Raw genomic sequence first — 13,983 nt, 5'->3', positions numbered from 1 at the left:
AGGGTAGAGAGGTAATGAGGGGCTGCAGACTTGAGTGCATTTGTAGGTGAGTAGGAGAAGCTTGAACTGTATTCGGTATCTGATCGGAAGCCAGTGAAGTGACTTGAGGAGAGGGGTGATACGAGTATATCGGTTGAGGCGGAAGATAAGACGTGCGGCAGAGTTCTGAATGGACTGAAGGGGGGATAGGTGGCTAAGTGGGAGGCCGGTGAGGAGTAGGTTGCAGTAGTCAAGGCGAGAGGTAATGAGAGAGTGGATGAGAGTTCGGGTGGTGTGCTCGGAGAGGAAGGGGCGAATTTTGCTAATGTTATAGAGGAAGAAGCGACAGATCTTGGCTATCTGCTGGATATGTGCAGAGAAGGAGAGGAAGGAGTCGAAGATGACACCGAGATTGCGGGCAGATGAGACGGGGACGATGAGGGTGGTATCAACTGAGATAGAGAGTGGAGGGAGAGGAGAAGTGGGTTTGGGTGGGAAAACAATAAGTTCAGTCTTGGCCATGTTCAGTTTCAGGTGGCGGTTGGACATCCAGGCAGCAATGTCGGATAAGCAGGCCGATACCTTGGCGATAAGCGAAGTTTGGAGATAGGAGAGCTGAGACTTGGTCCTAATTGGATGAAGGATAAGAAAAGTTGGAACTTGGGCATAATTGGATATATGTGCCAATTATGACGAAAGTGCAGGTGGGAAAGTAAAATGTTCATAGGAATCTATGGGGTGAAAAATGTATAAAAGGTCTGCTACCTAAGCAGTGTTTTCGGAGAAAAAGAGAGAAGCCAGCAACCTTTGAAGGCATACGTCATCAGTCGTGAAGTGCTGAACTACCATGTGAATGCCTGAACTGTTTGTACTGTCTTTTGGTGAAATCTCAATGCTAATAAACTATATTTCTTTATCTACTAAATACTGGGTTCCTTTCTAATTACATAGGTTTATACTACCTTGACTGCGTAACCCTGTCATGAGCAGATACCAGGTTGGGGTGATTAAGTATCTAGAAGGGATATGCAGTTCTTTCCAGGATAGTACAGAGAGCCCATGGCTTCCGCTGCCCGAACAGAGGTGGCAGACCTAATAAATTAAACAGTAGATGCACAGATGGCGTTATGCAATCCGTGCTCAGAGTGCATCATCCCAGCGCCTAATTTTCAGGGCCGTTTGTTGAATTTATCCCTAAGAGCAGAGGCAGAGATCAAGAAACCTCTTTTTGTAAAACCTCCATCTCCCACTTTACACATTCAGCAATGTTATGGCCTGAAGTGAAACTGAATTCAGCTTAACACATTACCTTTCGTTGGTTTCAATATCGAAGCAAAACCTTTTATCTATGGAGTCCGTCTTTCTCCTGATGCAGGATTTCAGCGTCAAGTCTAAAGTTCCCTGGCAGAGAGAAGAAAGAATCATTTAATTCTGTTTAACAGACACCCATCTCTCCCAAACACATCAATCGGAGAGGTGTGATTACAGTGTGGCATGACCCTGCTTGCTCTACGACCCGTCTGACAAGATGGTCTCCTCAAATCCAACAAGAACCAGTATCACCTGAACACGAGATTACAGGCATGGATTTTCTCCAGTAAAATACATCAGCTTACATGAAAGGGGGGAGGTGAACAGACTTCTTTACATAAGTACATAAGTAATGCCATACTAGGAAAAGACCAAGGGTCCATCGAGACCAGCATCCTGTCCCCAGCAGCGGCCAATCCAGGTCAAGGACACCTGGCAAGCTTCCCAAACGTACAAACATTTTATACATGTTATTCCCAAAATTGTGGATTTTCCCCAAGTCCATTTAGTAGTGGTTTATGGACTTGTCCTTTAGGAAACCGTCTAACCCCTTTTTAAACTCTGCCAAGCTAACCGCCTTCACCTCGTTCTCCGGCAACGAATTCCAGCGTTTAATTACACGTTGGGTGAAGAAACATTTTCTCCGATTTGTTTTAAATTTACTACACTGTAGTTTCATCGCATGCCCCCTAGTCCTAGTATTTTTAAAAAGCGTGAACAAACGCTTCACATCCACCTGTTCCACTCCACTCATTATTTTATATACCTCTATCATGTCTCCCCTCAGCCGTCTCTTCTCCAAGCTGAAAAGCCCCAGCCTCCTTAGTCTTTCTTCATAACCCAACAGATCCCATGACACAGCCGAGGTCATCTTTACACTGATGGAGCAGCTGTGATACATCTGTATTCCATGTTAGATTCTTCCAGAATTTCTCATTTTTTTCTAAAAGTTGTAAATCTAAAGTACTTAACTCTTGCCAGTATGGAGTGTCCCAGACCACTATACTACGAATATCCCACTCGCTTACAATCTAATTAGGACAGACAAACAGCCCCAATAATTGATACTTAACCAATTAGCGGTACTAATTGGCTTTAATTAGAATGTCCACACACAAATTTCTAGGCGTATTCTATGCGGTGCGCATAAATTCTGATGATGCAGCCAAAAAGGGCGTGGGCGTTTCAAAAAAACTATGCTCACTACTGTTGAATACACCCGATCTGTGCGTAAGTCAGGCACAGGTATTCAGGTGTTCTAAATTTTAGTCGCAAGAACCAGGGGCGTAGCCAGAATTCGGCGGGAGGGGGGGTTCAGAGCCCAAGGTGAGGGGGCACATTTTAGCCCCACCCCCAGCGCCGCCGACCCTCCCCCCCGCCATTGCCAACCCCGCCACCAACTTTGCCCCCCCCCCCGACGACGACCCTCTCGACCACCCCCCTCCCGCCGCCAACCCGCCGTCGCCTACCTTTGCTGGCGGGGGACCCCAACCCCCGCCAGCCAAGGTCCTCTTCTTGTCTGGCTTTCTGGACAAACGGGCAGGCGCGCGGCGAGCCTATCCTAGCCTCACCTTCCCTGACTTACTATCTACTGCCCTGGTGGTCTAGTGACCTCTTCGGGGCAGGAAAGAGCCCCCTCTTTCAACTCTCGGTGGCCAATTTGAATCCTGAGGCCGTCACAGCAACAGGATGCAGGGCAAGGACAGAGCTCCGGGCAGGAAAGAGGGGGCTCTTTCCTGCCCCGCAGAGGTCACTAGACCACCAGGGCAGTAGATAGTAAGGGAGGGGAGGGGAGGGGAATATGTGATCCAGGGGGAGGGGGCAGGACACGTGTCCTCTTTTTGAGAGGACAAAATATGGTAACCCTAGGGCAGGCCAGAGGCAGGAGGGAGGAGCCATTGTTCCTGCCTTCCTGCCTCCACCTTGTTGTAAAGGTACAGGGAGGGGAGGGGGTGTGGGAAGGAGGGGGGTGTGCCTGCGCAGGGGAAGGGGTTTGGTCCACTTGACCACTAGGGAATGTTCCAGGGTCGAGGGGGGTCGTGGTCCACTGGACCAACAGGGAAAGTTTCAAAAAAGATTGGAGGTGTCAGGGTCCACTTGACCACCAGGGAAATAAAACAAGATGCAGGGGCAGCGGAAAGGAGATACAACAGAGGTCCACCACTGCTCGAATGCTATTTTGAAATGTCACGTGGGACCAACAGACATTTTGAAGGGATATTAGTAAAGGTGGACTCTGTATCCACTTTACAGCAGTGAGAAATCCACAGTTTTTAAAATTAAATCCCTGCATGCAGTCTACTGGCTTCTCCGACCCTGACCCTTGGATCCAAGCACATATATTCCTCAGTCCCCACAACAGTTGAAAACAGTCTCCCCTTTGAGCAGCGTTTACCTCGGAAGTGACTCCATGAGCTGCATTCGCTGATGTTATACAGCACCATCTGCTTAAAAGATGGCTCAAGCGATGTCGCAGACACCGTCAATGAATGGCCAAATCATATATGCATGAGAGCAAAACTCAACACTGCTGAAGAAATGAGCAAGATCCACCCAGCTGCAGGTTCCGTCAACATACAAAAAAGGGTTTCCAATGCCTCAGACACTCACCTGTTTAGCCCCAGGCTTCTGGTCCACAGAGGTCATAGTTAATGTTCTGCCTTCCTTCTGATATTTGCAGTAATATTTGGCCCACGATATACCCAGAGCCCCTAGCAGGACACAGATAACGCAAAGTCAGCAGAGAGAAAGCAGGAACAAGGTCAGTTTGCTGTATACAAAGATGCTCAGTCTGGGTGCGTGCACAATTTTACACACATCTCCCTTAGTCCCATGTGCAATGCACGAGGGTGCCTCTGGATCTCCTTTTGAAGGCTCGGCCTGAAGAACACTGCACTTCAATGAGGATTTCCTAACGACCTGGAAGGAGGTGAGATCAGACTCTATTTAATTGTGGAGGCCCAGGGGTTCCCACACTCCAAAGTGTGCGAAAAGAGGTCAAATGGGGTGAGGAGAAGAAATCGGAGGCAATTTATTGGAACTTTCTAGACAGTGAAGGCAGGTTACTAGGACACTCACTGGTGGTCTCAGTATGTACCTACTTGTCCTTTTAGTGACAGGTTTGCAGCTAATAGCAACATATGTAGCTGTCAGTCATCACTAGTGGTCATGTGGATTAGGAAGGGGGGGTGAGGGTTTCATTGATCAGTTAACCCATTAGTGCCCAATGTTCCCATAATAAGCCATATGGGAACAAATTGATTTATTTATTTGGATTTTGCTCACACCTTTTTCAGTAGTAGCTCAAGGTGAGTTACATTCAGGTACACAGGATAGTTCTCTGTCCCAGGAGGGCTCACAATCTAAGTTCGTACCTGAGGCAATGGAGGGTTAAGTGACTTGCCCAGGATCACAAGGAGCAGCAGTGGGATTTGAACTGGCCACCTCTGGATTACAAGACCAGTGCTCTAACCACTAGGTCACTCCTCCACTCCCCATATGGGAACATTGGGCACTAATGGGTTAAACGGACTCATGTCTCTCTGTCCGCTCCAGAATCCCTCTGGCACTGACCACTGGGAGGATCACCCCGTTTTGCACTTGAAGATTAATGGAACTGATCATTCTCACGTTATCCTGTGCTGCCCACTCCCCGCAAGACCCTACACTGTCCCCAGCTCAGCTGGGAGGTAACAGAGAGACGATATTTCCTGGGATGGGCTAACAGTAAACATGAAAACATTGTGGACCGTCAACGCAAAAGGGGCAAGTCCATAAGCTGGTGCCTAGAGGTACGATCCATTTACAGGCGGAAAAAGCGCCACTGACCGACAGTCAGTTGCCTATGTGCGCTATGAGCTATCCAATAATGACAAAGGAGCGTGGGCATCTCTCTCAGTTACGTGCTCAATTTATAGAATACGATAAACTGTACGCATCACATGGCGCATTTAGGCATGCAAGCTTACGTCTGCCATTGACATGGCATAAGAGGGTGCGTTTAAACATGGGTATTCTATAATGGACGGAATGTTGGTGCCAAGATGCCATTATAGAATTGGCCGTTGGGACGACTAGACTGAGGCATCTCTGACTTTCCAAGTAAGGCCACCACTCACACACGTAAGACAGACTCCCTACTCTCACCCAAGGGCGTAGCCAGAGATCACGGTGGGAGGGGACCAGAGCCCGAGGTTGAGGGCACATTTTGAGTGCCGCCCCGCCGCCCCCCCCCCACCACCTCGCCCCCTCACAAACAAATACCTTTGCTGGCGGGGGTCCCTAACCCCCGCAAGCCGAAGCCTTCTTCAACGCAGTCTCCGGCGCAGCTGCGTTCGCTGCCTGCCCACTGCTCTTCTTTCTTATTGCTCCTCCTGTGCATGCTGATGGCGGATGCGTTGGAGACCGCTAAGCGTCAGCGTGCACAGGAGGAGCAAGAAGAAAGAAGAGCAGGGGGCAGGCGGCGAACGCGGATGCGCCAGAAAGCATGCTGAATAAGGCTTCGGTTGGCGGGGGGGGGGGGGTTGGGGATCCCCGCCAGCCAAACTAGGGGCCTGGACGAGATTTGCGGGGACCCAGGCCCCCATAGCTCCCCGTAGCTATGCCCCTGCTCTCTCCCTCCACATGACCACATCACCTCAGGCTAACATCGAAGTCTTACATTTCTCTTGTGAGTATAGATAACCCTCGATGGTTGGCTGCCCGGGCAGTTTGCAGGTGAGCGGCGCTTCCTTCATTCTCTTCTTCAGATCTTCTATCTCCTCCCGAGTGCTGGTGAAGTGGTTTCGAGTCTGCAAGACAACACCCTTCTCTAAACCTCTATTTCCTCCCTTGATACAGGGTTTCTCATCTGATCCCGTGCTCACAGATGTCTTGCAAGGTCACTGCTTGACCTCTCGGCAGCCATTTTGAACTGGCGCCGGGGGCAGGAAAGGGGGCCGAAAAGGTCACTAGACCACCAGGGCACCATGCTAAGGTAAAGGACAGGAGGGGAGGGGTAGTGAATGGAGTCATGTGGGTGGAGGGAGGCTGGAAAATTGAGGAGGGGATATACATGGTGGGGGAGAGAGAGGGAATCTGGCGTTCTTGGGGGGGGGGGGGGGGGGGCAAAGTGACAGGGGGCGGGGCATGTGTCCTCTTTTTTCCTTAGGGCAAAAATGGTAACCCTACGTCAGACTGCAATCCTGGAGGCTTTCAGGCTACCCCTAATGAATATTCATAAGTCATTTGCATGCACACATATTCATTAGGGATCAGACTGGCTTGCGGACATCCAGCATTGCAATGTGGTATCCCAATTCCAGGTGCTCCTAAAGGAAAAAGTCGCATTGCACAGTGTGACTGGGGGGACTCTGAGGACAAGGTGGAAGTGATTTTAGGAATAACGCGGAGGGAGCAGAGAAGCTGAGCCGAGCAAGATACTCACATTTTGCAGGCTTAGCTGGAGCTGCTGTTTGTAAGGCAGGAAATCCTGAGTCAGTTCAAAAGTCAGGTTATTGGCTGTGAAGAGGCAGTGAAGGAAGGTCAAAACCTGTTGAGAAAAGAAATGTAGAGCTTGCAGAAGAAGAAAGCAACTCGCTGGTATTTTATAATCTGCAGGAACAAATAAGCAGAAATAATGCCTGCTACCACTGTTCCCTCTAAGCTAGACAGGACTCCCCCAACTGCGTTGCTGCCAGTGGGGGGCAGTTGCTTCAATATTGTGTCTTCCTGGAGTCCTGCAGAACTTGCCTGTCTCTCACTATTGAAAAGGTGATAATGAAACAGTGCCCTCTAGTGGCAGGACCATAGGTGGAGGACTCCTGCTCAGCTTAGAGGGAACCGTACCTGCAACCCAGGGGCACAGGTCTGTGTACGACAGCCCATCCTCCCACCCTGTATCTCACCCCCAGGCACCTTTAAATCCTTCAGGCCCTTCACCAGCAGCAACTAGGTCCCCTTGCTTGAACCGGCTCCAAACCCATGAGCAGGAAGTTTCGTCAGAGAGAAGGCTAGGAGCCAGTGCAAGCAAGGGGAACGAGTTGCCACTTGCTGTCGGCAAAGACTTAAACAATGTAAAAGTACCTGGAGGGGGGAGGGGGAGTGGCTTTAAGTGACCCCGCCCCCCCTCAGTATCCTAGAGGGAGAGATGCTGGGAGTCTTCAACTGGCAGAGCCTGAGGGATCCCCGCCAGCCACACTGCTGCTGTGCCTTTGCTAGGTGAATCCGAGTCCACCGCTGCAACCCAAAACCCTGGCTGGTTTAACAGGTTACACTACAGACGCCCTGGGTGAGCGCTCAGAAAGGAAGATACCCAGAGCATTGGATTTCTGTGGGGGCACAAAATCTAATACATTTATAGCACCATATCAAAACGCGTGCAAGCACTGCACAGCTGCAGAGAGCACAAAATCTGTCTCCCCTCACGGGTGGTGGCCCAGCAGGAGGGACACTGAAAATAAACTCATCTCCAGTCAACTGACATTGCTCTTGATATCTCCTTTTGCCCATCACCTGCCTCCTTTTCTTGTTTCCTGTTTCAAGCGTCAGCCATTTCTCTGTTTCTTCCGCCATCTCCATCATGTTTCTTTTTCAGTTTCCTTCTTTCCACTCCCCCTCCATCTTCTCACCCTCCTCACTTCTTCCTAGCTTCTATCTTTTATCCCCCCCTACTATTCAAGCCCTCCTCTCTCATCAGCTCCCTCCAACCCCCCCCCCCCCCCCCCGCACTCATTTTCTCAGCTTCCTACCGGCCCCTCTCCTCTCAGCTTCTCTCTTCCAAAACTTCTGCTACCTCTCAGTGTTCCCATTTCAGAATCCTTCCCACATTTTTTCTCTTTCTCAGCCTTCCCCATCTCTTCCTCTGCAGGGGGCCTTGATATGCACTAAGGTACCAGACTGCGCACCCAGTTACCATAGCAACCCAGTGATTAGCTAACAAAAGGGGGCAGCGCTGATCCTGGGTGGAAGAGGGACAACAGTATCAATTACACATGAACAGTGATAGGGGGCAATGTTGATCCTGGGAGTGGGAGGGGGCAGGGTGACAGAAGTCACGAGTGCTGTATTGGTTACAGATGAATGATGGTCGGGGCAGTATTGACCCTCAGAGTAGGAAAGGGCAGGGCAGCACAGTAGTTTCTGGTTTTTACTAGAGGAAGCCGTAACAGGAACTGGAATTGACCTTGGAGCTTCTTTCAACCTAATCAGCTGTGCAACACCTAAATAGCTCAGACTGAATGTGCTGTACAATTACAATGATCATTCATATTTATTTATTTATTTCAAGGGCTTGTAGCCCACACAGCTACAATCCTGCAGAGGGAATACTACGCATTCACAGTATTAAAGACCTACAACATAATTGACTAAAAACAGTGCTGAAGACATAAATCGTAATTAACTGTGCATCAGCATTGTACCAGCAGTTCACAGCTATTCTTCAGAACATAAGAACATAAGAGTAGCCATACTGGGTCAGACCAATGGTCCATCTAGCCCAGTATCCTGTTTTCCAAACAATGGCCAAGCCAGGTCGCAAGTACCTGGCAGAAACCCAAAGAATAGCAACAATCCATGTAGAACCACAAAGAATAGCAAGATTCAGGAATCCTAAAGACTGACAAGATTCCATGCAGAACTCCCAAAGAATAGCAAGACTCTGGAATCCTAAAGAGTAGCAACATTCCATGTAGAACCCCCAAAGAATAGCAAGATTCAGGAATCCTAAAGACTGACAGGATTCCATGCAGAATATTCTTTGGGGTTCTACATGGAATCTTGTCACTCTTTAGGATTCCAGAATCTTGCTATTCTTTCATTGAATGTTGCTACTCTGAGATTCAGGAATCCTAAAGACTGACAGGATTCCATGCAGAATCTCAGAGTAGCAACATTCAATGAAAGAATAGCAAGATTCTGGAATCCTAAAGAGTGACAAGATTCCATGTAGAACCCCAAAGAATATCAAGATTCCGTGTAGAACCCCAAAGAATAGCAAGATTCTGGAATCCTAAAGAGTAGCAAGTTTCCATTCAGAATCTCAAAGAGTAGCAACATTCCATGTAGAACCCCAAAGAATAGCAAGACTCTGGAATCCTAAAGAGTAGCAACATTCCATGTAGAACCCCCAAAGAATAGCAAGACTCTGGAATCCTAAAGAGTAGCAAGTTTCCATTCAGAATCTCAAAGAGTAGCAACATTCCATGTAGAACCCCAAAGAATAGCAAGACTCTGGAATCCTAAAGAGTAGCAACATTCCATGTAGAACCCCCAAAGAATAGCAAGACTCTGGAATCCTAAAGAGTAGCAACATTCCATGTAGAACCCCCAAAGAATAGCAAGATTCAGGAATCCTAAAGACTGACAAGATTCCATGCAGAATCTCAGAGTAGCAACATTCAATGAAAGAATAGCAAGATTCTGGAACCCTAATGAGTGACAAGATTCCATGTAGAACCCCAAAGAATAGCAAGATTCTGGAATCCTAAAGAGTAGCAAGTTTCCATTCAGAATCTCAAAGAGTAGCAACATTCCATGTAGAACCCCAAAGAATAGCAAGATTCTGAAATCCTAAAAGTGACAAGATTCCATGTAGAACTCCAAAGAATAGCAAGATTCTGGAATCCTAAAGAGTGACAAGATTCCATGTAGAACCCCAAAGAATAGCAAGATTCCGTGTAGAACCCCAAAGAATAGCAAGATTCTGGAATCCTAAAGAGTAGCAAGTTTCCATTCAGAATCTCAAAGAGTAGCAACGTTCCATGTAGAACCCCCAAAGAATAGCAAGACTCTGGAATCCTAAAGAGTGACAAGATTCCATGCAGAATCTCAGAGTAGCAACATTCCATACTACAAATCCCAGGGTAAGTAGTTGCTTCCCATGTCTGTCTCAATAGCAGACTATGGACTTTTCCTCCAGGAATTTGTCCACACCTTTTGAAAATCCAGATGCACTAACTGCTGTTACCACCTCCTCCGGAGGGACCCCAAATGCTTGCTGAACAAGAACGGTTTTTAGTGCCTTTTTAAATTTGCTTAAATTGCATAGGGTTCATAGCTGGTGAGGAATTGAGTTCCAATCTGGGACCAGCAATATAGAAAACTGAATTCCTGTATTTGTCCAGAAAGATGGTTTTAAAGGAGGGAATGTCAAGCAAGTTAGAGGAGGCTGACCTCAAGGACTTGGAAGGCTGATGTGGATGCAATCCTGTACAGATCACTGGTGAAATCTTGTTGGTTAGCCCCTTAAATTAGGATCTTATACCACTCTGTAGGAAATGGGCAACCAATGCAAAGAGGCAAGAGCCGGGGAAATATGTTCTGAGTGGCTCACGCCCAGAAGAACCCGTGCTGTGGCGTTTTGAGCAATTTGTAGCGACTGTATAACGGATTTTGGCGAGGTATAGGCTGCCCATACCAGGAACTTAGGTCAGAGCGACTTACAAAGCCAAGAGTAGGAACAAACCCTAGATTACAAATAGTCAGCTCTCTAATAGAATTAAAACTATATTACCATAAATTTATGAAACCAAAACTTTAGCATTTTCCAAAAACTCCTAAAACCGGATTCAGCACACATTTCTAAAGGAAGTCCATTTCACCACCTGGCCACTGAATATGCAAATACACATGAAAACTCGGATTTATAAACAACACCCTGAGGCGAAAGAAACTGAAGCGATAGAAAATGTCTAGAATTACTTTCAAAACTTTTCTTCAACATATACTGAGGGGCTCGGTCATATAAAATCAAACACACCAGGCAACATAATTTAAAAATTGCACGAGCCTTCACAGGTAACCACTGTCGCTTATGTAACAATGGTTTGGCGCTTCGTGCGAGGTACTTACAGAATTCTGACGTTACACATGCCCATGCTGCTACGTCAGGTCTGTGGCTGGTCTAACTGGGGGCACCTGGATTTTAGGATAGACTCTGAGCCCCCATATGCCATTAAAAGAGAGGCTCTCACTTACAGAATTACCCTATTCATGCACTCGGGTAGACTCATACAAAGTCATCTGTGAAATACGAACATGAAAAGCAGGGCAATAGTAACACAGGTCAACACCCAAATCCACCGCCAGCATTTTGAAATTATACCCAAACCTTGAGCACTGGCTGGAACCAGATATTGGTGTCAAATATCCAGGAATAATGGGCAGAGCAGTAAAGATCCAGATAATGGTGATATTTGGCACGGATAAGCTTTGGATATCAACACTCAATATTGCCCATCCCCGGATAACTCCCAGGGCCCAGTGCAGTCTGCACAGATTTTTTGCGGCATCATCCAGTCAATGAAAAGCCGGGTACGGCCTCAGTCACAGCACATGGTACCTGGATATGTGCTGCTCAGTTATCAGGCAGACAGTGTCTACCTTTCCACATTACACACGTGTGTGTTCCCAGGGGGCAGGAGTGGTGCGCGTATGCACAGATTTCTCTCGGTACATCCGTGCACACGGTCACACGTGCTCTGGAACAGGATATTCTCTGGGAATATTTTAGAAAGGTACGCATGCGATTTTTAAAAAACAAAGTGCAACATATATTCCCTTTCCGCCTTGCCTTGTAATAAAATTAATCCTCATGTGTCAGAAATTACATATAAGGCTAGACGTACTAACACAATAATTCAATTTAACACAAATTATCTAAAGCAAGCCCCATTCCTAAGGGGTAATTTTATAGCTAAGCATCTCTGTGAAAAGTGCAGGAAGGTGCTTGTTTCATAGAAGTGAAATAGGTGGCACTGTTCCTTATAAACAGGCTGATACAGTGACCCCCAGTGGTGAACAAACACCTATGCACGTGCACCTATACTACACCTCTCCAGAGAATCTGCACCGATTATGAAGCCAAAAGGAAAATGAAAACTACAGAGCTGAAAGATGCAACCTGCCCTGGCTTAACACCCCCTCTCTCAAGTGACACCCCCTCTCACATACTGTGCAGCTTTGAGTGTCCTTTTAACCACACACTAAGTAACATAGTAACATAGTAGATGACGGCAGAAAAAGACCTGCACGGTCCATCCAGTCTGCTCAACAAGATAACTCATATCTGCTACTTTTTGTGTATACCCTACCTTGATTAGTATCTGCCATTTTCACGGCACAGACCATAGAAGTCTGCCCAGCACTAGCCACGCCTCCCAACCACCAGCCCCTTGATTTGTATCTGTCATTTTCAGGGCACAGACCGTATAAGTCTGCCCAGCACTATCCCCGCCTCCCAACCACCAGCCCCGCCTCTGCCATCCAATCTCGGCTAAGCTCCTGAGGATCCCTTCCTTCTGAACAGGATTCCTTTATGTTTATCCCACGCATGCTTGAATTCCGCTACTGTTTTCATCTCCACCACCTCCCGCGGGAGGGTGATTTCTACACAGCTATTACATGTAAATCTCTACTGGATCACATAAATGGCTTTGAAAATTACCCTGTAAAATCAGCGCTTCATGTTACCTTAAAAAAAAAAAAAAAAAAAGGTCCAATATTGAAAAGGAGGAGTAGCCTACGGATTAGTGCACTGGGCTGAGAACCAATGGGAACTGGGTTCAATTACCACTGCTAGTCCTTGTGACCTGGGAAAGTCACTTAACCCTTCTTGCCACAGGTATAATAATTAGGGACAGAGAAAGTACCTGTATATTTATTTATTTATTTTATTTGTTACATTTGTTACATTTGTATCCCACATTTCCCCACCTGTTTGCAGGCTCCGGTGTGAACAAATACAGGGTAATGTAGAGAAAAGGTTCGTGTGGCACAGCCATACCTGGAGTATTTTGCCGATTGAGCTCTTTAAGAAGTATCTCATTGAAGTCCTCTAACAATATTCCTCTGATTAATAAGATTCATTATTTGCCTATTTCCTCAAAGAAACCCCAGGGGGAACTAGAACCAAATGCAGGTCAGGAGAATATTTCAGCAATTCTAGAAGATTCTATTACAAAGGGTAACTTTGATGGTGTTTTATGTGTTTGAACAAGGCTTAAATTGCTACTTTGATACTTTGCTTTAGATGCTCTCGGGAAGCTTTTTGTGGGCAAAAGCTTTGCATTTATCTTGACATGACAAAACCCACACTAAATAGGAGGAAAGCTTTTTTGGCAACGAGACAAGAAGCAAGAAATCTGGGAGCTATTTTTCTTTTATCGTAACCTTGTAAATGTATTGTTAGATTGAGCGGGACGAAGTATGTTTGTTTGTTCCAAAGCAGCTGCATTCATTTCTGGATATGAAGAATATCTAGGGAAATAAATGTCTCAAATAAATAAATGTGGTTTATATTAGAGAATGATGGAGTGGAGGAGTGGCCTAGTGGTTAGGGTGGTGGACTTTGGTCCTGGGGAACTGAGTTCAATTCCCACTTCAGGCACAGGCAGCTCCTTGTGACTCTGGGCAAGTCACTTAACCCTCCATTGCCCCATGTAAGCCGCATTGAGCCTGCCATGAGTGGGAAAGCGCAGGGTACAAATGTAACAAAAATAAAATAGATACTATTGGAGATTCTACATGGAATGTTGCTACTAGTGGAGATTCTACATGGAATGTTGCTATTCCACTAGCAACATTCCATGTACAAGGCTGCGCAGGCTTCTGTTTCTGTGAGTCTGACGTCCTGCACGTACGTGCAGGACGTCAGACTCACAGAAGCAGGCTTCTGCGCGGCCACATTGGTGATCTGCAAGGGCCGACTTCTAC

At 47.0% G+C, this 13,983-nt stretch overlaps 1 protein-coding gene across 1 annotated transcript in view; it reads right to left on the bottom strand.

Moving 5' to 3' along the window:
• Positions 1-13,983, bottom strand: part of OPHN1 (oligophrenin 1) — a 206,410-nt gene that overhangs the window by 78,642 nt on the left and 113,785 nt on the right. Inside the window, 4 exon segments of the mRNA XM_030208951.1 lie at positions 1,289-1,380; positions 3,901-4,001; positions 5,951-6,080; positions 6,716-6,820. Coding sequence (XP_030064811.1) covers positions 1,289-1,380; positions 3,901-4,001; positions 5,951-6,080; positions 6,716-6,820 — 428 coding nt within the window.

The sequence above is a fragment of the Microcaecilia unicolor genome, chromosome 7, assembly GCF_901765095.1.
Source record: "Microcaecilia unicolor chromosome 7, aMicUni1.1, whole genome shotgun sequence".
Classification (NCBI taxonomy): Eukaryota; Metazoa; Chordata; class Amphibia; order Gymnophiona; family Siphonopidae; genus Microcaecilia; species Microcaecilia unicolor.
The sequence above is the reverse complement of the archived record's forward strand: the minus strand, read 5'-3'. Positions and strand labels throughout refer to the sequence as shown.